A 26,482-nucleotide genomic window follows, 5' to 3' on the forward strand; every position below is an offset into this window, starting at 1 on the left:
CTTCAGGAGGTAGAAGATAGTTTATAATAAACTTCATCATCATGACTTTAAATTAAGTTTTGTCATCAAAGCTGGAAATTGTTAACATTTTCGCAGTTTTTGACAAGCATAATGAGAATGGTTTTCTGTCAATTTCCCACCATTCCAGTTCTACCCTTTCAGGTTTGGGTTCAGACACTAGAGTAAACCAACGTCTAGTATGATGGAATCCCAAAACTAAATGGAACTATTTTATGTAAGGAAAGCCAAACTCATCTTTTTTTTACATGAAATCACTAGATGAGAAACAATATTTGCACTTTGGCACCCAAATAAACTGTTTTGACATGGTTTACAGAGTGAGGTAAATTGCACTGTTTCTGCTGTGCTGGTTTTATAAGAATATGCAGGAATATTAGCTGACAATCACTTTCAGAGAATTTATTTGGCACATAAACTTATATATAGTTGTAGCTGTCTTTGTAAGTCTAGGGTTATGTTTCTCCCTATCTTGTCAAGATTCACTTTCATTGTTTCTTATAAGGAAATGCGCCAAGATGTAACTTATTTAGTTTACTACTTGAAGAGCACCAAATCAATTTTATAACAAAAAATTACCCACATATTTCTCCAATGTTCAATAATGTATATATATATAACAAACTGGATAAAAGTATTAGCAACATATTAGTGGCAAATAATTGGCACTTGTATTTTAGTGCTCTCTTTGAGCACGCTTTATGCAGTCACCAGATTGTATTGCTGTTGCTAAAAGCTCTAAATCTAAGGCTAATAATAAACAAGAAATTGGACAAATTTGCTCTTTTATAAATTCTTGTTTCCTTCTACAGTAAACCATTTACACTACATCTAGAATTTTTTTTTTAAAACAATTTTAATTGTTTTATTTCGACAAAGTGCTCATCACACAAAACACCACTACAATCATAAGTCCTACAGGAATGATATCATGACAATCATTAAATTATATTCTAATTTGAATCAAGCATCTTTTAAAAGCTAGAATTCAAACTTGCGCTTGCAGAGTTTAAATGAGATCACTGATCATCACCCATTTTCCTATTTTTTTCTGTGGTATGTCCAACAATTACCACAGTCACCCTTTGTAAGAAAACATCTTTGTCACACTAGCACAACTCCAACTTTTAACATATTCAATCAGTCACTGACTGTGACTTACACTGAAGCTAGCAGTGAGTCTCTCATACAGACCAGCTATACCAGAATGGAATAGTTCACCAAAGTTCACGCTTTTCACCGTTAGATTTGAAGAAGGCCATGCCAAGTTATCTAAAGTATTCGCTGCCGTTAGGCCCAAAAAAAGAAAATGGCTGTCTTCTTTTTCCTCTCGCGAATTTAATACTGCATGAATCCCTTGGAACTTTTTTTAGTAAACTCTGAATGGTCAAGCTCAACTAAGGCCAACTTGACTGACTGAACCTGGGGACCATATTTTAGTCATCTTGAGTACAACTGTAGATTTTTGCCAGGTTTAGATATTCAGAAGGTATATGAAGATTTCATTAAGTTTGGAAAGGGCTTTACAATAATTACTTTGTTGTTTCAATGAAACCAGGAGAGCACTTGTATCTCTTATTTCTTTTGTGGAATTTTGTGGAATAGCTTGACCATGAAAGTTTGCCAATTTACACAACACAAATGAAGTTACAGACAGAAGTACTTTCATGGTTGTATTGCTATCCAGGATTCTTTTGTTACTGTCTTTTAGGGAGGAAATATTTACTTTGTCTGAAAATTCTCTTGTCTGAGTAACATTGGTATTTTGGGACATATGAAGGGCTTCATAATAGTTTTCAAATCATTGTCATATATATTTGCTCTTTATATAAATGCCATCATAATAGTTTTCAAATCATTTACATACATCTTTGTTCCTTACCACAACAGTTCGATTGCAAACCACTATGAATAAAGCTCTCCACTTGTATTTTGAAACTAGTTTTTCAAAAAATTGTTAGTACTGTTGAAATTTGGACTGAGCTTGCTGTTCATAAAACACTAGAATCTGTGGTATGACTAATTGCATGTGAATTTTATTAATCTCCAGGCTGACTGTGAATGTGTGCACAATGTAAGGAAAAGACATGTTGAACCACAAACACAGTTCTCAGCTCTCAGGATTGGCATCCACTGAAAATAAATACCTACCACCTCTATCTGCGGAAGCACCAGAGAAAGGTGCTTTTTTAAGGTCTACAAATGTTTAAGAAGACGTTTGAAAAGCTTAGTATCTTCCTGTTGGAAATTACATTTTTTAGAGCAAGTGGCTTCTTGCATAAAGTAAGTTGCATCCAAAGGCACACAAGAATATGGATTCAAGTATTTCGATGTAATAGCACGAAATGAGGATGCAACCCAATGGAAGGCCAAGAGACAGCATCTTATTCCACAGCATCAAAAACGTTATTGAATCAATGATTGCTTTGAGATGAGCACAGCAACGCATAAAAGCATTGTTGGAGGATGCAAGTGTATTTTTGTTGTCAGGTATACGTCACCACAATAAACTTTAATTGAGCACTTTTTACAAACGTTAATATATGAAGATGGAATAATTTTAGTCCTGTTCTCTAAAAAGGACATCAGCTGTTTTGCTGAGGGATTGCTGGGAATATACAACTATCAACTGGCTTTGACTCGTAGATCTTTATCAAGGCAGGAGTCAGTATTTACTGTTTCAACAGTTAGAGAGTTTAGGGAAGAAAAATATTACAATGAGGCTTGAGTGTAGATTTCATTCACTTATTCATTTTGAGGTATTTTGATTACATTAAAAGTTTCTTCAAAGGTTAAATCATCATAAAGACATTAGATTAAGTAACAATGCGTTCGGTAAATCTACTCCAAAAATAAAATCTCATATGGTATACAGTCAAGATGAATACTAGAACTTATCTCTATTCTATAGGAACAATGACAGCAAATTTCGTAGCACCCCCACAATGCCAACACTTTCATCATGTTCCAGTGGTATGTACACTGGAAAGTACAGCAAGCTGAATTCATTTAATAAATGATTACCCTCTGCATTAACTAAGTCTTTAATGAACAAAAGACATCTAACAGCGGGACCATATTGTTGAATTATAGTAATGTCTGAATCTAAAATACCTTTTTTCTTTGCGTCACTCAATATATTCGGAGCAGTTATAGATTTCTCAGCCACTGAAACTGTGCCTCAGTTTGCTCCTGAGGCTTACTGATTTTATTAATATGATACCAGACATAATTACTTTCCTCAAGAAACAATTCAACATTCTAGACCAGACTCACAAAGTCTTTTTGCTTCACTGAGCACTGCTATGTCAAAATATCAAGCACAAAAATACAGTGCTACTAAAATATTATAGCCAGAGTATTAGCTACCAAAATACTGTGAACGTCAGTGAATATCTAGGTTGGTATAGATTTACTTACATTAAGTCCACATCTACATACCTTGAGGATGTATAAATTGTCAAAGATGCAAATCTGAGAATAGTAAATGCATTCTTATCTATATATAATTACTATCACAATATTCTTGTAGTCAACATTCTAGCCTCAATAATTTTGTAGGCAATATTTAAGACTAGGGGGCTCATTACGACCCTGGCGGATGGCGGTAATTTGGGGAAAGGTACTGCCAACAGGCTGGTGGAAACGTTTCCCAAATTATGACATTGGCGGTTTGGCTCAAGCCAAACCGCCAATGTACCGCTCCGTCCGCCAGGGTGGTGACAGCCTCTGGGCTGGAGACTTCGGCTCCATTCAGGCAGCCGTCACAATCCCACCCTCGGGATTATGACCCCGCCTACCGCCATGGTTTTCGTGACAAATCTACTGCCCGAAAACAATGGTGGTAGGAACTATCAGTGCCAGAGAATTCCTTCCCTGGCACTGATAGAGTTCTGCCCCACCACCCTCCCCCTCCCCCTCCTCAGAGTCCTCCCCCTCCATCTCCCGACCCCCCCGACATCCACACACCCACGCCCGCACAAATACACACTCATACACACACGCATACCCACATCGACCCACACACGCACACATACATACCCACACCCCGCAACACACACTAACGTACATTGTAGCACACACACATTCACAACACCGCCAATGTCATAATGAGGCCCTAAATATCTTTGTAGCGTACCTCAATAAGAGTATATCCAGTAGTGAAAAAAGGATACCAGTGACCCTGGTGTAAGCAGGGAAAATGACCCCTTTGACTGCTGTTAGAGTAGTAAATACAGGGTTCAATGGGGCCCCTCAGGATTCCTGGCCCTGCTGCCACTTCTCCTTCTGCAACAATGGTAACTACACCGCCTTATATTTATTGTGTAAATTATACCTAAGTCAGAAGGGAAACCCAACCACCTAAATAAAAAGCTTTGTGAACTGGGCCGTCTGAGTCAACCTTTACACAGAACTGGCCTACTAGTCGTAGCCTTATAGATAAATTGGGCCAGTGAGAATTGCATCTCAGATGGTCCTTGCTCAAAAAGAGTTTTAGAATAACTATTTTTGTCAGGGATCAACACGGCAACACAGAAAACATAAACAGGAAATGTATTAATGACCACGAAGACAGACAGACAGATACAAACACAAAACACACACGCACACTGATCCCCTGTCACTTGAGCATGTATAATCTTCCAGTGCATGTTAATGCCACCAAATGGTAAATTCCCTTCTACATTTCAGAGATATCAGGCTCAGTGTTGGTCAGATCCAAATAACTGTCCCTCAGCCTAAGTACCTGGTCTTCTATGTGTTCAAGGACGAGTGCACGTTTACCAATATTGCTATGCACTTTGAACTCGAGTCAGGCTCGAGTGTTTTTTGAGGACGCTACTGCTGCATGTGTGACGATAAATGGTATAGTTTTAAAGAAAGGAGCAGCTCTTTGATTTAGCATAACCACTGAAGGCTTAAAGCTTCATCTTTCTTTATTAGGACTCCCGGGGTGGCTGTGCAAGTGGCGGGCGCTATATTTCTTTTAACTTTTACACAGAAAGTACGTGATTTAAGATTCCCAATTGTTTTATATTTTTTTAATGCAATTCCAAATACAGATCCAGAGAAGGAGTGAAAGCTTGAAGATTTAACCACGTGAAATGAGAGCTGATAAATTAGCATAGTGCCCCAGTTAATTTTCAGAGAGTGCTCACGTCTGGAGTTCAGTCAAGATAGCAACATCATCTGAACAAAGCAAGACGTGAACAATGCTTCCAGCTATCACCGTAGCACAGCTGCTATGCTGTTCTCCACGCATCCTACTCACACCACCCTGGCATAGCCCTGTGCTCTCCCTACCAGTGCTGAATTTGTAAATAAAAACGTGCCGGTGCCCAAAGCCCTCCTCTTAACACACACAGCTGCTGTATTTAAATGTGCGAGCACCAAATACTGAGGCAGCGTAATCCTGAAGGCATCTCGGGCCTCTTTAATCCATATGAAACCACTCCCTGCCCCTTCAGCTCCCTTTTGCAGCTTTCTGCTTTCTCCCTTTGTGACGCTTTTTCGTTTTTCTCTTCCTCCGTCGTTCCCATATGTGTCTTTTGCTTGCAGCAAATACTCGAGGCAGAAGAATAAGCCCCGGCCCTCAGAAATAATTGCCGGTGCTCAGCACCGGAAACAACCAGCACAAATTAAGCACTGCTCCCTACTCTACCATTCTGTCTCTAACTCTCTCCCTTCTTTCTTCAAATCATCCCACCCCCCAATGTCACCTGCTCCTTCTCTGCCCATCTCTACTTTCATTCCTTCCTTACTTGCTATCCTGTTGTTGGCATTCTGCCTTTATCTACACCTTTGCCCCTTTCAGGGCTCCACCAGCACCTCAACGTGCTCGTACTGTACAAAACACTGACAATTAACAGATCAATTAATTAATAAATAAAGCTGGGGTAATTTGAAGAGTAACCCCAAAGCTGTAATTATGGTGTGGAATATATATGAAAGTTTCAGAATTTCAAATTTACGATAAACATAGTTCTCATTGCAATAACTTAACTTTTAACTTTCAAAACACTTCATATTTCGTATTTTCAATAACAAAGTCAGAGAGAAAAATTATACTAATAAAAAACAAAGCAGCTGTAAATAAAATAATGAATACTGCCACAGACGCTACTGTTCTATTACCACAGCAAATAATGTTACCAACAACCACGACATAAATAAGAATAATAATGATAAAATTATTATTAATATGCTTATTATTAAAAGTGGTAATTATAATCACAATAGTAAGAACATGCATATTATTGTTATGCTTTTTTATGTAGTTAATAATTCTAGTGAAAATCATAAAAATAAATATTGTAATGATAAGCCATTATGATCATAATAAGAACTAGAAGAAACTCCAAAATATGTGGCACAAATGAAAAACGTGAATCTTTTAAAGTGATCTAGACCTCCATCAATGTATAATCCACGCACTAAATGACACCCACTAATAAAGAAGTATATATATATATATATATATATATATATTATTATATATATATAAAATATCCCTGCATTGTGGTGCTAGTAAGCAACAGAGTTCTGATCCAACTAACACACTTTAAAATAGGAAATAATGCAGGAAGATCTTCCACAAGTATCCAATATCATAGTCACCATGTTCCTTTTTCTGAATACAAAATATATATTCAGAACACAGCTTTCACAGAGGATATTTAGAGATTTAAATGTAAAATCAGAACACAGGATTTCCAATAGTGAAGCATGTCTTTATCACCCAACAAGCACAAAGGAATTGTCTATTTTACTCATGCCCGGGGCCACTAGAATTATGGGGCAGAGGAGGACCAAATTATGCTGCAGGGTTGACTTATTTATGCAGCAAGAAAAGGCAAATTATGTGGCATAATGTGGCATGTTTTGTGATAATATTACTTCATCTTTTTGTCATTTGTACACCTGGTAACAGTATCTGAGAAAATAGTTCACTTTAATTAGTATCAATTTAACACCCAAATACAGCAGTTAGCAACTAAAAGATGACCAGTCAATTTTTGGGAAAAGCCTTCCGGTGCGCAGACATCTGAGTCGCTAAATTTGTGTAACCTTTGATCAATTTGAGCTGCAAACTAAGGCCCGCATTACAAGTCTGGTGGTCCAAGGACAGCCAGACTTGCAGTGGCAGTCGGATAGCCGCACTCCAGGTGGTCCGACCGCCACATTACAACCCTGGCAGTCAAACCACCAATGGACTGACCGTGGTCGGACTTGTAGTTAGCTATGGCGGTGCTGAACTCAGTGCTGCTGTGCTGATCACAGCTCCTGTTTCTGCCAAACTTTCCATGGCGGGGACGCCACTATGAAAAGGCTGGTGGAAACCCAGTGCTCATGGCCACAGCACTTCCCATGCCTGTGGCATGGGAAATGCAGGGGCCACAAAGACAAAGAGACTTAGGTGGTCATTCTGACCGCCTCCCGCCATGTGGTCACCGCCATTTGGCCGCTCCGCGGTCAAAAGACCGTGGCGGCCATTCTGGCTTTCCCGCTGGGCCGGCGGGCGCCCGCCAAAGGAGCACCCAGCGGGAAAGGCCCTGCAACACAGAGGCCGGCTCCGAATGCAGCCGGCGGTGTTGCAGGGGTGCGACGGGTGCAGTTGCACCTGTCACGATTTTTAATGTCTGCTAAGCAGACAGTGAAAATCATGCTGGGGCCCTGTTAGGGGGCCCCTGCACTGCCCATGCCAGTGGCATGGGCAGTGCAGGGGCCCCCAGGGGCCCCACGACACCCGTTCCCACCATCCTGTTCCTGGCAGTAAAAACCGCCAGAAACAGGGTGGCGGGAAGGGGGTCGGAATCTCCATGGCGGCGCTGCTTGCAGCGCCGCCATGGAGATTCAGCCCAGACAGGGGAAACCCGGCGGGAAACCGCTGGATCCCCTTTTCTGACCGCGGCTTTACCGCCGCGGTCAGAATGGGCAGGGAAGCACCACCTGTTGGCGTTGCTTCCGTGGTCATCCACCCTGGCGGTCGATGACCGCCAGGGTTGGAATGACCCCCTTAGTACTTTGGTAGTTTTCTTGCATTGGGAAAACCTAGATTGACAAATATGCAGCACTGCTTCAGCACACAAAGTTAGGAAGTAGCGCAGTTCTAAATTAAGAATTTTGGAAAAGCCTTGAAATGGGGAATTAGCTACAAGTTTCAGTGGTAATGCCATGTAGGTGATGGAAATACTGGGAAGCATTTACTTATTTCCCAGGTAAAGTTGTCACACACATTTGCTATTAGTCTATTTTTGATTTCTTTGACATTTTTAGACGTTTATTTTGAGCTGGAGATTTAAGGAACTTCATGGGTGAATATACTAAATAAAGCAAAAACCAATAGAACCTAGGCTAAAAGTCAAGCTCTCTTTTGAAAGCTCTCCACATATTCTTTGGAAGAACCCACTGGGTAGGAAGGCTTCTCAAAAACACAAAAATGCACACATTTCTGAAAAAACTACTAACATTTTCAAAACACAGCTAAATATTTATGGTGCATGTTGTTTTTACTTTTCACCAAAGGTTACTCAATGACAATAGGTTGTCTTTGTTTCCCCCGAAAATAGTTCTGGAATCGTGCACCACTTTTATCAAAACACAGAGAGTTTGACACACAGAAATGCGATATGCCCAAAACATTAAAAAAAGTGATTTTGCCTTTTGGCTATACCACGTCATGTACGTGTTTGATTGGTACAAGAATTAATGTGGTACCCAAAGACTGAATCAGAAGCCCACGGTCAGCCCTAGCAAATATTTAGTATTTTGAATATCAAGGCTGCATATTCTTTATCCCACCTTATGCCTCTTTCATCCACCATCAGACACTCCAAGCCCATTTATCACACTCCTTCGGGTTCTTTTTCATGCTTCCTTTATTTCTTTCTCACTGGTTGCCTGCCTTTCTCTTCCTCCTTCTTTAACCCTTTAGTGTTTCTCTCTCTCTTGCTCTGGGCAAAAGTCTGATGAGGAAGAATAAGTGTGGGTTCTCCAAAAATAAGTGAGAGTGGGCCCCATCTGCAACCACTTGCTCAAATTAAGCAATGGTCACTTATCCAACATAATCACCTATTAATTAGTGGACAGCAGCCTCATTACAAAAGTTGCACTAATGTGCATCCTAACTCGTAAAGGCCTTAGTTTATGGTCATAACAAGACTATACCCGCTTCCACTGGGATAGGTCTCATTAGGCTTTGACAGATCTACAAAGTTTGGAAAAATTCCTTCCAGAAGAAAATTAGATATGAAAGCGCTGGACTAAGAACACAAGAAAATGCATGGGAGCGTCATCTGTATTCACGCACAGTTTGGAAAACCATGTCTGCTTTGCTAGGTTGTGTGTGAAGCAGAGACCACTCCAATATACTAGCATCAGTGTAAATAAGACCACCAAGGGTCAATTGCAGGTGATGTCTGAGTAATGTATAGATATTTCAACACATGGAAATACGAATGCCCTGTCCATCAGTGCCTCTGGGTTGCACGAATGCTGGGCTATTGCAAGGTCACCCCGAGAAACTGAGAGTATCATGCAGGGGCTGGTGTTTCATACATTACTGGACACTCCCTAACCCTTTAACTCATTGTTTCTTGTCCCTACTTTCCCACCTTAAGTCCCTTTATGACGTTTTTCCGTCTTTTCCTTTTTCTTTCCGATTTGTGTGTTTTCCCTCTGTTTCTGTAAATATCTAATGAAGCAAAATAGGTGCTTGTCCCCCAAAAAAGTGGCGGTGGCCCCCACTGGCAACCACCGGCTCAAATTAAGCAATGGGTAATAGTTACTAGGATGTATATTGATCACCTAGCCCTCGACCTGAAAGCAGTAAAGAGGGCAAAAACTTACCTCTGCAGTTGGACAAGCTCTGTGTCTTGTACCAAGGAAACCGCATACGTGCATCTGGCGAGCAGCACTTATGGTCTCAAAGCAGCAGGCTTGCGCAGGTTTAGGGCATAAAAAGGAGATGATGGAAGCAAAATACCAAAAGGAGGCGTTCCAGACAACGAAAAACAGCTCTATCCCTGCAGTGAAAGTCAGACCCTCCCGAGTCCCATGCCTCACAGAGATAAACAGAACGTAGAGCGTTCGACACTGTCAATAAATATGCTAATCTTGCCCAGCTGCTCCATAAACAAAGCAGGCGTCTTAAATATCAACATGTTCTCTTTCTGATGTGAAACATTTGTTTTTCTTCTTTGGATGTCCACACAGAAGTCGCTGGAGTAATTAAACCAAAGGGAAGCAATTTAACGCTGTGCAGTTCCACCCGCCGCCTCTTCCGCCCCACTTGTGCGAAAAGGTCACCGCCTCCGTTACATTAAGCGCAGCGCCAGTGAGACACATCAATCAGTCTCGTCTCATTCTATCCTGACCTCGAAGCCTGATTCTCCTGTATGAAATGGAGCGGCACGAGGTGCGCGCCAAAATAAAGGAGCGAGACACAAACAACGGACTCCAAAAGTTCAGAATGACTCCTCTTTGTAGAGCCCATCTAGATTGTAATTGTAATTGTATTTATATAGCGCTTCTTACCCCTGACAAGGTGTTGAAGGCTGTTCGGTGAGTAGCATGCTACTCCGGAACCCAAGAGGAATTAGAGATGCTGCAAACTACATGAGATTATTCTAGGGAATTGGTCTTCAAGCTTTTTAAGGCTGCACCCCCTATGGGAAAAATAATAATTGCCCCCCCCCCAATTTTTTTTCACAATTAATTACATTAATCTAGCAGAAGGTGTCACAGGTGTTTATAAAGTTGTTACAACTATCACAGGTGGTACCAACATTCTGCTCTGATATTTCTATTCCACTTTAAAAGATAGCTTGGAATTTGGATTTGGTAGGCTGAAGTTTAAGACCCTTATTTCACATCAAAAGTGCCACATACATTGGCTGGCATTTACATGACTGGCAATTAAACTAAAAAACAACAACACTGAACCATAACATTTATGATACAATACTAATGTAATTATACATGCCAATAGACCTGATTCAGGCAGAGGACTCCCGTTTTTTGAAGCAAAATATGGCTTTATTTTGGCTGGATCCTGTCTGAAATTGACTCTCCTTCATTAGAAGTCAATGGGAGAAATACATTTGTCCAATATTTTTTTTAGAATCTCCCACTTTCTCCTTCTAAAATGTTGGCATGTGCAAATTTAACCTCAGCAATTTCGCAATGCAGACATTTGTGCTAGATACTGCAACACACCATCACAATGGGCCTCTGAATGCAAACAAAGAAGAATGTGAGCCATTTAAGTCATGTTACAGTACAGGTAAAATGCTCCACCAGTTGGCTAATTTAAAAGAAGTAGCCATTAAGCCCTTCATTACATCAACAGCTACCTTCCCACAGCTTGAATTCCAGTGCCCTAAGAAATGATGCTACCTAAGAAATAGGTGGGTACTTTAAACAACAGGGCAGAATGAATGCGGCTTGTAAAGGATACTAGGAAGTCTCAGATTTCGTTTTAGCAGGTATTTACAAAGTTGTCAGGAAGACTGATTCACAATCATAACACAGTAATCACTCTCAGAGCATCGGCCTGTGCATATTTAATGAATAGTAGCATGTGAAAACATAGACGTTAAATGCAAAACTATCTCTTGAATAAACATAGACTCTAAAACATAAAGTAACACATTTGCTATCTCAAATAAATATCATGCTAGAAACATTTCTACCTATCGAATAGGCACTTGCTGGAAAGTGTGCTGGGACTGGAATTAGAACAGCAAATTATCCTAGTGCTAAAATGTGTGGAATGTAGCTTGGCTGGATTTAGGTATTACATTCAGATAGAATTTTTGTGGGGAAATATTTCTGTAATGAGGAGATTTGAGCTGTTTTGGCAAAATACATTTTTGCACTCTATATTTTCAGACAATACCTTTGTGAACAAGTTGGCAGAAAGGGATTTAGTTTCCTAATACAAACCCTTACATTAAATCCACATAGATTTCCTATTATTCCTCTGCAGCCAGCCTTTAATGATAAATCACAGCCTCTTCTGCAGATCCCCTGCTAATATATGCAGCACAGGATGGCCATGCAGCGAGTCAGACCTCGAACCTTTTCAGAACATCAAAGCAACTCCACTAAGTCTGGAGGATAGAAGTTTCAATGTTGACTCTCTTTTCGTTGCACTGACCATGAACAATTGGCATGTGACCTACTTGTGAAAATACAGATAGACCTACAAACGTGTTTCAAGCAGAGCCGCTAAGGGCCATACACATTCCCTACCTGATCTCTAAGTCGCTCTTGGTGACCCATTATTGCAGTTGCATGGTGAGGATACTTCTGCTTCAGATGCTCCAGAAATGCTTCTCTCTTCCTGTCCATGTCAGATGACTGCATTCCCAGAATTTCCTGAGACGTACGTGGCCCTCCTACTGTATGTCTTCGAGGAATTCCACGAGAAGACTTTGGGGGAACATGACTGCTTCTTTTGGCAACGTGTTCTTTGCTGCTGTGGCCATCACCATCGTCCAGCAAAATCACAGGTGAATCCCCCGTTCCCAGAGCTGCAAAACAATACAAAGAACAATAAGAATCTGCCAACGATTATAAAATCCTTGTCTGCAGTAAACAGCTTAAAATGTTAATTGAAAAATAAGTTCTAGAAAGAATCAAAATATTGCTTCCAATATGTATTGTATACACAATTGTAGGGCGCCCCTGCTGAAGGTTGTGCTAGTGCCCTGGTAACCTTCATTTGTAGTTATGAGATATTGGGTTGTATATTGAGGGGAGTATGAGCCCTTCTCAAGGATCAGCCACACTATCTTTGTCATGGTGAACCACAGTGACTAAATTAACCTGTTCTTAACCATCTAGTAGCTTGGCACAATAGCAGTCAAGTTTAACTAAGAGGAAATGTGTAAAGTATTTATGCAGCACACAAACAGTAATAATGTGAGTACACAACACAGGAAAAATCCCCCACAAATTTACAAAAATAGAGTGGAATTTAATCAATTATTTAACACCAAAAATGGCAAAACCAAATCAATAGAACTGGAGGTACTCAATTTCATTTTTTTAAGGTAAGTATAGTGCTGCCAAAAAGCACAAAGCATCAACTGTGGTTATCTGGTTGTGCTGGACAGGAACAAAGTCACAAGTTCAGGCCAACCATGATTGAGCATGGGCCGGTAACAGGGACCAGGTAGTCCCACTGAGAATAGTCCCTTATGCCCTTGATTCAGAGTGCTGCATCATGCTGTGTTGGTTACAATGAGGAGCTGAGAGGGCTGTGATGTGAGGTCCTGAGTCGCACTGCATCCCACTAAGTCAGTTCCTATGAGGCCACTGATCAGGGTCTTTTGAGGAGCTGCGATGCCAGGTCCTGCATCATGCTGCGTCAAGTTGTGTCTTGCTGCATCAGTTCTGAGGGAGCCAACAGTTGGGCCATAAGGAGTACACTCTGATGCCAGCCAAGAAACCAGAACTTCGGGGGGGGGGCGCCTTTTGGAGATCAGGCCTCATTCCAGCATAGGCCAACAGCAGGGCACAGGCAGGTCCAGCTGAGTCTGGGCAGCTGGACAGATGCAAGACAGGTTTCTGGGGCTTGTTATGTCTTTGTAGCTCAAAAAGGGAGGCCAGTCAGCTACTCCTTGGAGCCACTCTGTCGATTCTGTGTTTAAGGAGCAGGTTCTGTCTTCGTTTCTCAGGGAGAAGGGCATCAGGGCAATATCCTTCTTGCAGCAGGGCATCAGGGCAGTCCTTCCAGCAGCCAGGCAGCAGAGCAATCTGAAGAGTGGGCCCAAGGGTCTTACTTTTACACCTGCTGCTAGCTTTGAAATGGAAGAAGCTTCAGGAGTTTTTGAGGTGTTTGTAATTTCCTTCCGCCCTGCTGTGTTCCCAGTCTGTCTGCAGTCACAAAAGGCTAGTGTAACGTTATTTGTGTGTTAGATGAAGCAGTGTCTTTGAAGTGCAAATGTGACTGGTGACAGCTCCGTCCGTGCCCCTTATCAAGTCAGGATGGCTCATCCTGCCAACACCCAGGCACGCTATTGTGATACTGTTTGGAACAAATTCACAAAGGCCAACTGCCACCTACACCTAGTAATGTGACCCAGGAAACAGGCTATAAGCACCAAATGGTTAGGACAAGATAATGTAAACTTTATAAAAGTTATACTTAAAAAGCTACAAGAGCAACTCGTAAACCTATGAGAACCTGGGTGTCAAGTATTATTATGAATCACATGATACCCATGTTACGAGACAAGAGAGGGGCATTTTAAGAAAACGTAATGTAATGTATGGAGTGTTCTGTACATTACAGTACCATTCCTTGAGGTGCCCCTATCTCATCTCTTTTGCCTTACATTATCATAGTTAGGCTTCGGTATCTTCAGCACTGGAATGAGTCTTGGAACGTGACCACAAATCAAGCCTCACCTTGGGCTCATTCTTAATGCCCAGAAAAATCGCATACTCAAGCTCTTCCCATTGACAAGGACAGTCTGGTCCTGTTGACTTAATTGGAGCGTTGGCTCCCACTACAGGCACAGTAACAAGCCTGTTTGTTTCTGCATGTTATTGCTAAATACTTTAAGCTATGGAGGCCCTGGTGGGGGACAATCAGGGGCATTATTTGGATTCTTGCAGCCCCAACTGACACATGAACATTCAATACTTGCCTACTAACATTCAGGGGCGAGAGTATTATGTCCGTGCATTTATTGTGGTATACAATCAGAGGCTTCATGTTTCAATATCTTCATTGAGACCGTTATATAGAGTTAGAATATACATTTACCCTGACAGCGTTATTTTTCCCACCTTCTCCTGAGTAAGTTCCAATGATAAAGAGCATAGTGGTATGCGTTATATCAAAGGCAGGAAGTACCATATGTTCTGACCTCATCATCCAAGCAAGATGCAAGGGTTCATGCAGGTTCCAGGGTGATGTCTCTGTAATCTGCACATCTCTGCCAGATCTTGGGGTGCTTCTGGGGGCATCCTCTCACCTGAAACACAGGAATCGCCAGCCAGGTTCCTGAGTTTTGATCTTCCTCACCCACTGCAGTGGTCTGGGCTTCATGTGGTTACAATCCCCTCTTTAGTAGGATGTTTCAGGTATTATACCTTGCATTCTCTCATTTCTCTGGTTCAGCTCAGTTCAACACCTTTTCTAATTGTTTTCTGTTCATCTCCACAGATGTCCTCATATCAATTCTATTGTACCAAAATACTTTAGGTGATTGTTTGTTAGCAACAAGTCAGCCCCTATTGAGGCTGTGTTCTTCTTGATTACTTTATGTTGTGCTGGGTGTCACACTGGGGTCATATTTCACTATTCTTTCAGCTTTTCTGTTGTGTTGTTTCCCATTTTATTGATTAATTAATGAAGACATTACATTATTTGTTTATTTTTATTCTTACGGTGGTGATCTACTTATGATTATTTAAGCATTAACTGCATGAGGTCATCTAACCTATATACAGAATTTGACTTGAATGATATCTATAAAATTAACTTCTGAATAACAATACATTTATAAAACTGTAACTTTCAGAATTGTGACTTAAAATCCAACGTTTCCATTAAAGAGTGTTTTACATTACAATTCATCAGACACCAAACAAGACATTCCTACCTCCTCCAACACAAAAGTTATCACTTATTAAATGTAATAAAGTAACACAATGTTATCCTATGGGAGAGGTAGGTCTTGCAGTAGATTTTCCCTGTCAGGACATGTCAAACTTAAAAGTACATAGCCAGTGTTTTAAATACAACACTCCTTGCCCTATGGACTATTAAGGGCCTACCCTAGGGATGACTTTTATGAATTAAAAAGGAAGGTTTATGCCTGGAAAATAGTTTAAGGTACTAGGTCAAAATGGCAGTTGAGAACTGCACACACAGGGTGCAATGGCAGGTCTTGGACATGTTATTAAAGGGCTACTTAAGTGGGTGGCACAATAACAGCTGCTGGCCCACTGTAGCACTTAATTTATTGGCCTTGGGCGCATGTAGTACCACTTTACTAGGGACTTACACATAAATTAAACATGCCAATTGGGTGTAAGCCTATGAATGGAGGGGACCCTCTACAATGTAGGATCTGCAGGGGCCAGCATTCTGCCCCTGACAGGACTGAATATTTCAAAGCAGCTTTTTTCCAAGAATACACTTCATACCCTAATCCACTGCAAGATACTGGTGTATGGAAATATTTCCTACTGAGTACAATAACTTAGCAATGTACGATAACAAAAAAAAACAATGTATACTTGAGGTTCAAGATACATCCAAATAAAGTGGCTAACCTTGCAGAAATACTTTTGCCAATCTGAATATTGCAAGAAAATATCCATTTCTCCAATGTTAAACTATTCTCTTTTCAAACTAGCTTATACAAAACTACCAGCTACCCCAAGGGCACAAGATGTGGCTCCCAAAGATACTCTGACCATGCCAGCAGGACAAAATACCTCTCCACACTGACTGTTTTACACTTAACAAACAGAACATTTGATTAATAATATATTATTCTATAAGTCCAACTTTAGCATTACTTATTAAAGTGTTCATTAATGGGACAACGAGCAGAGCAAGGGAAAAAACGGAAAACAAAGAAGGGCAGAAAGACAGTATTGCACAGATGAACCGCTCATACCCACCTGTCGTACTCCAAAATATTAGCACATGCCTAATTCAGCATGCAAGGAGAAGTTAACTACGATATGGCACCAAACTACTGTGGCCTAAATATAAACTGACAACCATAGTGCATTCTAAATATTGCTTACAAACTTATTGCACCATATTGTAGTTAATAATAGAAAACCAACACCCGTTGGAGATATATTTTTGTAAACGATATTTAGGAAAAAAATTATGTCCACTGATATCGACAAAATGTTAAAAACATTTTTTTCGATAGTTTAAATCTAGGTGTCCAGTTATCAAACTTATGTCTTAGCTGTATGGTGGCAAAATTTACTCTTGGAGATTTTTTACTTGGCCGGGAATCTGCATGAATAAATCAGAAAGGAATGTGCATTTGCACATGTATGTTTATTTTCTTCTACCACAAAAACCCCCAGATCTAATCCTCATGAAAAATGGGGGTGTTCACTTTCCTTCCCCGCCCTTAAAAGTAGTTTACGCCTGACTTTCACAGCAGTAGATCTACACAGTTTTCACAATCATTACCTAAAAGCAAAATGATTGTGAATATCTGAAAAGGTATGTATAAAACCCTCTCTTCCTCTCCCAACTAGAAATGTATGGTGATGGAAAAACACCATAAATCAGGCCCTTAATCTGGGTTCTACAAACTCCAACTTCTTATACGAGAGCTGGCCCAAATGTTTATTAAAGAGTAAGGTCGCGTAGAGTGAAGTGGGGTAGATTGAAGTGAGGCAGAGTGAAGTGGCGCAGAGCTGAGTGGCATAGAGTAGAGTAGAGTGCCATAGAATAGAGAGGAAATGTGTGGAATGTAGTGGGCTAAATTGGCACTGTGTGGAGTGGCGTGGCTTAGTGTAGGGTGGTGTACAGCGGGGTAGAATGCCGTACAGTGGACTGAAGTGGCATAGAGTGGAGTGGGGTAGAGTGGCAGACAGTGAAGTAGAGTGGCATGGTGTGGAATAGCATAGAGTAGAGTGGAGTGGTGTAAAGTAGAGTGGACTGGCGTAGAGTGACGTATGCAGAGTACAGTAGTGTAGAATGCATTGGTGTAGAGTGCAGTGGCATAGAGTCGTACAGAGCAGAGCGGTATAGAGTGCAGTGGTGTAGAGTGCAGTGACATTGAGTAGAGCAGTGCAAAGTAGAGTAGAGTGGCGCAGAGTGCAGTGGCTTACAGTCCAGAGGCATAGAATAGAGTGGTGCTGAGCAGAGTGCAGTGGCGTAGAGTGCAGTGGCATAGACTAGGGGGGTGCAGAGTAGAGTGGCCTAGAGTGTAGTAGAGTAGCGTGGAGTACAGTACCGCAGAGTGGTGCAGGATAGAGTAGCATAGAGTGGAAAGGCATAGAGTGCAGTGGCGTTGAGTAGAGTGGTGAAAGTAGATTGCATTGTTGTAGAATGCATTGGCCTAGGGTGCAGTGGCACAGGGTAGAGTGGTGCAGAGTAGAGTTAAGTGGGATAGATTGCAGTGGCGTAATGTAGAGTCATGCATAAATTGGTGTAGAATGCAGTGGCGTAGAGTGGCGCAGAGTACAATGCAAAGGCACAGAGTGGAGTGGCGTAGAGTGCAGTGGCACAGGGTAGAGTAGCATGGAGTGCAATGGCATAGAGCTGAGTGGTGCAGAGTAGAGTGCTTTGGTGTGGAGTGCACTGGAGTAAAGTGGTGCAGAAAAGAGTGGCACAGGGTTTAGTGGTGTAGATCAGAGTGGTTCAGAGTAGAGTAGAGTGGTGTAGAATGCAGTGGCACAGAGTAAATGGTGCAGAGTAGATTAGAGATGCATAGAGTGCAGTGGTGCAGAGTAGAGTGCATTGGCGTAGAGTGCAGTGGAGTAGTGTGGTGTAGGGTGTCATAAAAGGAAGAGGCATAGAGTGTAGTGGCACAGAGTGCAGTGACATAGAGTAGAGTGGTGCAGAGTAGAGTGGCAGAGAGAGTAGTAGCATAGAGTGTATTGGCAAAGATTAGAGTGGTGAAGAGAAGAGCAGAGGGTGTAGAGTGCAGTGGCATAGATTAGTGTGGTATAGAGTGCAATGGTCTAGAGCAGAGTAGAGAAGCGTAAAGTGCAGTGATGTAGAGGTACGTATGATGGAACCACACATGCCATTACCACGCATGCTTTTACCATGTGTCCATTACCACGCATTGCTTTTACCGCACAAGTCATAACCACGCATGCCTTTAGAATGAAATAGTAAGTATATTCCAGGTAAGTGATACCCTTAATTTTTATATATATATATTTATATTTGTGTGTGTGTGTATCAACATATATATGTGTGTGTGTGTATATAGATACATTCTTCTATATATTTATCTATAATTATATATTTATACTTATAGTTATACTTATGTTAAGAAACTCTAACTCGTGCCCTAGAGTTACTTTACAGCATTAGTTATAAGTTCTTCAGATAATTATAACTATACATAGAACTATACCTGCTGAATTTCTATGGTTTTGTGTGTGTAAAACGTGACCCTAACTATAACAATCCTTGTAACTATTGTTTTTTCAGTGAATTTCTAAGTTTCCTTTAACTAAAAGTAATATATAAATTTAATACGCTAATGCAACCACCACCTCTCACGGCCTTCGGACGTGCGTGGCAGGGGTTTGCTATGTGAGTGAGTGCAGTTTTGTTTCACTGGCCTACAGATCTGCAGATCCTTTGCAGTTTTACAGTGGGGGTCAGGCGGAGTGCCCGGTAGATCCACGGATCCATGGATCAGACCAAAAAATAAAAACAAATTGGGCAATGTTTTGCCCATAAGGGGTCCCTCAGAGACCCCTCATTGTTTCCTATGGCATCAGGATACCTCTATCCTGCCCCTTATGTGATTTTTTGATTTGAGATTTATAAATTTCTCCCCAGGGCCCAGCCAAGAAGAAAAATGGCGCCAGCTTATTTCCTTTGAGGATGCTCCCTTGCTTTTGAGTGCACATCTGAGAGTACCTGGGGGTACCCACAGATCACCAGCAGGTACCCGCAGATCCACGAAGAATCCGCATAACTAGATATCTAGATATGTTTTCCTTTAATAACTCCAAAACTACTGAACACATTTGCACCAAATTACAAAAGGGCTCTTTCAGGTCCTAGATCTAGATTATTGCCAATTTTGGTGTACTTCCGTTCAGTAGTTCGGGCTGTGCTGTGCCTCAATATTTGCAAAATATTATATTGGCAAAATATTAATATTGGCATAGATTAGAGTGGTGAAGAGTAGAGCAGAGGGGTGTAGAGTGCAGTGGCATAGATTAGTGTGGTGCAGAGTAGATCAGAGTGGCATAGAGTGCAATGGTCTAGAGCAGAGTAGAGAAGCGTAAAACCCCACAGACACTGCATGGGGTGAAAGTGTTTTAGGACCTCCCCTTTTCTTGGCCCCTGCTTGACAAATCACCCCAAAATGTTCCACACATCACCTAAAGTGAGTGGCAAACTATTTTTGAAAATTTTATGAATATTCGTCAAAATGCGCCAAAGTCATTAGCAAAACAAAAAATGAGTCAATTTGGTTCTTGTGAAAAGGAAAATTTCAGGATGATCTGTCAAGCGGGGGCTGAGATCAAGGGGTGTAGGCTAAAAGTGCATTTCCAATGCTAAATCCCATAGACTCTTCAAACCCTCCTGCAGCCAGAACCACTGAATGGAATTACACCAACTTTGGCAAAAAGGTAGATTTTGCTTCTTTGCATATAACCCTTTTTAATTTGGTGTAAATCTGTTCAGTAGATTTGAGATATTAAAGGGAAAGGAAATTTGTATATCTAGGGCCGCAAATCCAGAGAGATCTCCTGCTGAGAGCTGATTGGCTGCCAACACTTCAACAAGAAGAGTTGACAGCCATTTTAGGACTCAGCTTCAGCCGAGTCCCAAACAAAAACATTAAAAAAAAAAAGAAAAGGGGGCTAGAATATATTCCCTAAACCCCTAGCCTTGGTCCAGGGGTCCCCCTGCAACCCACCCAAGGCTTAAAAGTATTTTTTTTTAATCATGGAGAAATCTGCTGCTGGATCTGCGAATTTCATTGTGATTTTTTTTTTAACAAAAAAGTGGTCTCCTGATTTTCTAATGGCTTTGGCCTCTGGGTGAGAAAGATCCCGGGGCAATGCAAGTAAAAATAAGGGGGAGGCACATGGGGCCCCCCCTCCTAGGGCTTTCAGTAGCCCCGGGGGACAACCACCTCCCGAGTCTATGATTAATAAATTTGTGAGGGTTGCCAAGCAAGAGTAAACCCCCCATTTTCAGCAAGCAGGAGCTTTAAAATGGTTCCCGCTTGATGGAAGCGGAGTTTTCATTTCTTTCGCTGCCCGCTAACATGTGGGCAGGGAAAGAGATGCAAACATTGCTCCCGCACAAAGGGAGCTGCAATTTGTTGCAGCTCCCTATGTGAGGGAGCAATGCCAGCTCCTGCAGGAGACAGGAGCTGGTGGGTTCACAGGGACCTTGAGGCTCCCCCCAGGGTCTCCATCTATCACTGCTGGGTGCCCTGGGTGGGGGATGGGCACCCAGGATGATGTGGCCAGGTCCCGGGGATGGGGTCCCCCCTCCTTTTGTAATAGTAAAAATGGACCAGAGGGTGTTTCGCAGAACCTGGGGGTGCCGCACTCCCCCTAAGTGTTTTTAATGTTTTCAGGGATGGAAAGTGCACACCCCACCTAAGTATTTTTATCTTTTTGCCCTGGGGAGGTGGTGCCCCCGGATTCTGGGCAGGTCTGTGTGCCCTCCTATCAATTTATTTAAAGTATGTCCAGGTAGGTGGTGGTCCCTGGGTCACATGGGTCTGCATGCCCCCAATATATTTATTAAACGTAGCCCCAGGCAGGTGGTGTTCCCCAGGGTCAGAGCAGCCCCCATATATTTATCAAATGTAGCCTCGGGGAGCTGGTGGTCCCGGGGAGTCCATGTGCCCTCCCAAATATTTTTAGTAGGGAGCTCTGGGGGTGTGGTGGTCCCTGCGGCCCAGGGGATCCACACGGCACCTAACTATTTTTAATTTGTTGCTCCGGTGAGGTAGTGGTCCCGGGGACCTGGTTGGGGCCCACAAGGCCCCAACCCAACAATTATTCTTAGGTAGCCCCAGGGAGGTGATGGTCCACAGGGCCGATAGGGGTTTGTGTGGCCCCCAACATTTTTCATTTGGCAGTCCCGGAGATGTGTGGTCCCCAGGGCCCAGAGGGGTCCATGTGCCCCGCCCAACATTAGGTAGCCCCAAGGAGGTGGTGTGTGACCTGGGAATGGTTGATATAGGGGGGGGCTGGCTGCAGGGCTTGACCAAAGGCCATGCATGACGCAGGGTTGGGGGTTTTAGGGGGTTAGCTGCAAGTCATGCATGGCGCAGGGTTGGGTGGTTGTAGAAGATTGGCCGCAAAGCCTATCCACAGGCCAAACCGTATGGCCAACCTCCAATGTGAGCAGCCAAAGGCTGTTCATGACACAAGCTTGGGTTGTTATAGGGGGTCGGCTGTAGTGCCTGGCCACAGGCCAGGCCGTGCCACCAACCCACGCCACGTGCAGCCGAAGGTGGTTTTATATATATATACCTCCAAAGCAAACAATTGTCAAACAATTGATTTGTAGCAAAACTGTAACTGTAAACTGTGAACAAGACCGAGAGGTTGAAACGCGTTGGTGGTGTTGTTTTGTAGTTCTTTGGATAGAAGCAATTAAACTCCTGGAGTGCAACAAATCAATTGTTTGACAATTGTTTGCTTTGGAGATTGTGGAGGAATGGTCCTTTCCTCACGTTTGCACCCGTGAAGTTTGCGCGCCACAAGGTGGACCTTTGGATGGTGTATATATATTTTTTTGCATATATATATATATATATATATATATATATATATATATATATATATTTTTTTTTTTTTAAACTATTTTATGGTAAAGGCATGCATGGTATAGGCCTATGTTTGGTAAAAATCTGCTTGGTAAAGGCAATGCATGGTAAAGTCCTTATGGGGTAATGGATGCTTAGTAAAGGTATTGCGAGGTAACAAACGCGTTGTTACGTTTGTTTCCCAGCGTAGAGTGGTGTAGAGCAGTGTGGTGTAGAGTGCAGAGGTGTATAGTACAGTGGTGTGGAGTGCCTTGGTATAGAGTGCAGTGAGGTAGAGTGTTGCAGAGCAGAGTGCAGTGGCATAGAGTAGAGTGGTGCAGAAGAGTAGAATGCAGAAGTTTGGAGTGCATGGGTGTAACATTTGTGGTGTAGAGAAGGGTGGTGCAGAGGGGAGTAGTATAGAGAGCAGTGGCATAGAGTGCAGTTACGTAGAGTAGAGTGGTAGACAGTAGAGTAGAGTGGTGTATAGTGCAGTAGCATAGAGTGCAGGGGCATAGAGTAAAGACTGTGCAGAGTAGAGTGCAGTGGCGCAGAGTGCAGTGGCGCAGAGTAGAGTGGTGCAGAGAAAGTGCAGTGGCTTACAGAGCAGTGGTTTACAGTGCAGTGGCATAGAGTAGTGTGGTGTAGAGTAGACTGGCGTAGAGTAGAGTGGTGCACAGCAGAGTACCATAGAGTGCTGTGGTGTGAGAAGGGTGGTGCAGAGTAGTGTAGAGTTCAGTAGAGTGCAGTGATGTAGACTGCAGTGGCCTAGAGTAGAGTGGTGCAGTACAGAGCAGAGTGGCACAGAGCGCAGTGGGATGGAGTGCAGTGGTGTAAAGCGGTGCAGAGTAGAGTGTTGTAGAGTGCAGTGGCATAAAGGGCAGTTGTGTAAAGTGCAGTTGCATAGATTAGAGTGGTACAGAGTAGTCTGTTGTACAGTCCACTGGCGTAGAGTGCAGTTGTATAGAGTACAGTGGTGCAGAGTGCAGTGGCGTAGAATGTAGTAGAGTAGAGCAGAGTGCAGTGGTGTGGAGTAGAGTGGCATAAGGTGGTGCAGAGTAGAGTGGTTGAGAGTGCAGTGGCATAAAGTGCAGTGGCATAGAGCGTTGCAGAGCAGAGTGGTGTAGAGTGCAGTGGTGTAGAGTATAGAGGCCCAGAGTAAAGTGGTGTAGTGCAGAATGGTGTAGAATGCAGTGGCATGAGTGCAGTGGCATAGAGTGGTGTAGAGTAGAGTGCAGTGGCATAGAGTGCAATGGCACAGAATAGAGTGATGCAAAGTAGAGTGGCATGGTGCAGAGTAGAATGGCATAGAGTGCAGTGGCATACAGTAGAGTGGTGCAGAGCAGAATGCAATGGCATAGAGTTCAGTGGTGTAGAGTACAGTTGCATAAAGTACGGTGATGCATGTGTCTAGTTTACAACATAGATCAAGAGTCACCCATGTCTGTTAGTTATCATTAATATTGTATAAAATGTGATGTATTAGTAAACTGTTAGGTGGATGGTAAAAACTATGAATAGGGTAGGGATGTTGAGACAATAGACTCACATATTCTAAAGAGGGGGACACTATTTATGCTTGAATGTGAGATACTACACAAAAGCGTGCTCCTGTCAGAATCATAAATATACAGGAGCAATAGCAAGTATAATATATACCTATCAGACCACAACGGAAAAAAATTAGTGGCACTTTACTTACCTGTTCTCTTAAGTAATCAGTGCTCCATTGTTTACTCAAGCTGTTTATTGCGATTGGTTCTGTTCTTTTCTTCTCTAATTCAACCTGCACTATCATCCTCCTTTTAGTGCTCACCCATTGCTGCCCTATGAGGTTCTCTTTTTAGTGGGAGATTCATTAGAAGCGGCCACTGCACTGCTCATTGAGGCAGAGCTGAGTATGAGAGAAAATGTCTCTAAGAGATGGTTTTCCATTGTACTCTTTATACGAAAAATCCTTATCTCAATCCTAAATAGGAGTCGACCAAGAACAACACTTAAGCTATGTGTTGCCAGGAAATTATAAGGTTTAAAGATTGCTTAAAAAGCAGTAGAGTGAGAACAAAACGATACAATGAAAGTTGACTTCTCGGCTTCTTTATTCTCAGAGCTCCTCCTTTGCCTGGGCTTGACCAAGCAACTCACTATCTGAACCACAATCTATCCATCATCCACTTCTGTCACAGACCTGACACCATAAAGCGTTCCATGCAAAACCTGTCAGGACCAACATGGCACTGGCAGAAGCCTGAGTGAACTTCCAGTTGGATCGTATAGTCTGTCAGTCAGCAGCTCTCCTCACTGGTGGCTCACGGATAAGGAGCCATTTAATTTATCACCCTTTGTTCTCCTTGGAGAGGTCCACAGAACAACAGAAATCAATTTACTTGTAAAAATATCTCCAAAAATCTTGGATAAACTGCAGAAAGCCTGCCTGTCTGTGAGTACAGTCAGAGTAGAAGGGTTGTTATAGTTAAGAACATTTGAAGCACCAATTATACATGTTGCCTTATATTATTTTAATTACTTGGAATGTATAAAAAGGGGAGTGAAATAGTTCCCCCTGTTTGTTCCCAAGGCAATCTGTTCTGGAGTAACCAACAACACATTCTTACTGCTGGACTTGCATAGCTTAATTCTTTTTCTACTTGTGCTCAAACTCTAGCTTAGTTCCTTATCAGCGCATTCAACCTAATGCTACAGCAATGTAGATGACAGAATAATCACCCTAACACTGGAAAGCCCTAAAGACCTAGACTCTTCCAGATTTGATGAGCATCTCTGTTCTGTTGATGAATGGATGATGACCCATCTTAAACTCGGTGTCTCCAAAACGAACATCATGACCTGTAGACAATGGAGACATCACCAGAGACAGCCAGAGTTGTAAGAAACCACACAGAGACAATGGACTTTAATCGATCCATGTTCCCATTAATGGATGAAGTCACAAGTGGCACATTCTACACAATGCAGACTCTACAATGAACCTTCCCTCACCTATGATACCCATAGGAATTACAGGGTAGTCTCAACTTGTGATGTCAAGGCTAAACTATGTAAACAGCCTGTACATGGCAGCTTCCCTCTCCTTACTTAGCAAACTGCAAATGATTGCAACACTGCAGCAAGACTCCTACTACACCATCATGCAAGGAAGCAAATCACACTGTTTCTTTATGGCTGACCTCCACTGGCTACCGAGATGTAAACGTTCTGCCTTCAAGGCACTCTGCATTATCCATGGATCCATCCAACAGTAAAGCTGACAGTTCTCACAAGTTAAATTCCAACAACGTTAGAACAGAACATTCCATTAAACCCTTACATTCTTGCACTTTACTCTCCTATAAGATCACAGGTTAAACATCATCCTCAGAACAAGTGTCAAGCCTCTGGACGGCTCTACAAATGAAGCTGAAAAACATGCAAGGTAGTCTGAAGTTCAGGAAAGAAGCAAAGTGCTGGCTTTTACCAAGACATGAGGAGACCACAAAAACTAAACAACATAAGACATCAGAACACAACATTTCAGCCGAGTGCACAAGGTCAGCCACAAGAGCAAAGTCATTTTCACAATAGACAAAGGGAACTACTAAAATAGTACAATACGACTGGGAACTGTAACCAGTGCAGGTCATGACCGAGACTTTACACTTCTCCTTGTTGGCCTAGTAGATAATCTGTACAGGCTCCCTGTAACCAAACAAGGGATAGCATCTCTGCTCCTGAGAAGACTGAGAAACAGCCATATTATCACAACACGCAATCACGAAAAGCTATAGGATACACCTACATATTCAGGTAGCCACCCCCTAAAACTAATTTCTTCATACAATGGCTGCATGAATCTTTATGGAAGCAATGCACGAAGAGTTATGCCATCCATCACTAAGACTGGCTATTTTAAACCATTAAAAACTCTAATTAAATGGTAATTAGTGTCTTGGGTAATATCAATATAATCCATTCCTGCAGACCCTGCTGCTGTC

The 26,482-nt window shown here is 42.2% G+C and overlaps 1 protein-coding gene across 7 annotated transcripts in view; it reads right to left on the minus strand.

The window, feature by feature from the left end:
* The window catches only part of KIAA1217 (KIAA1217 ortholog), a 1,319,791-nt gene that overhangs the window by 818,007 nt on the left and 475,302 nt on the right, over window positions 1-26,482 (minus strand). For 6 of the 7 annotated variants that reach the window (XM_069211370.1, XM_069211371.1, XM_069211380.1 and 3 more), the window contains one exon: window positions 12,274-12,554. In XM_069211370.1, the coding sequence (XP_069067471.1) occupies window positions 12,274-12,554 (281 nt within the window). Of the gene's footprint in view, window positions 1-12,273; window positions 12,555-26,482 lie in introns of those variants that run through there. The other variant, XM_069211376.1, reaches the window with a different exon arrangement.

The sequence above is a fragment of the Pleurodeles waltl genome, chromosome 10 (assembly GCF_031143425.1).
Source record: "Pleurodeles waltl isolate 20211129_DDA chromosome 10, aPleWal1.hap1.20221129, whole genome shotgun sequence".
In the NCBI taxonomy this organism is placed as follows: Eukaryota; Metazoa; Chordata; class Amphibia; order Caudata; family Salamandridae; genus Pleurodeles; species Pleurodeles waltl.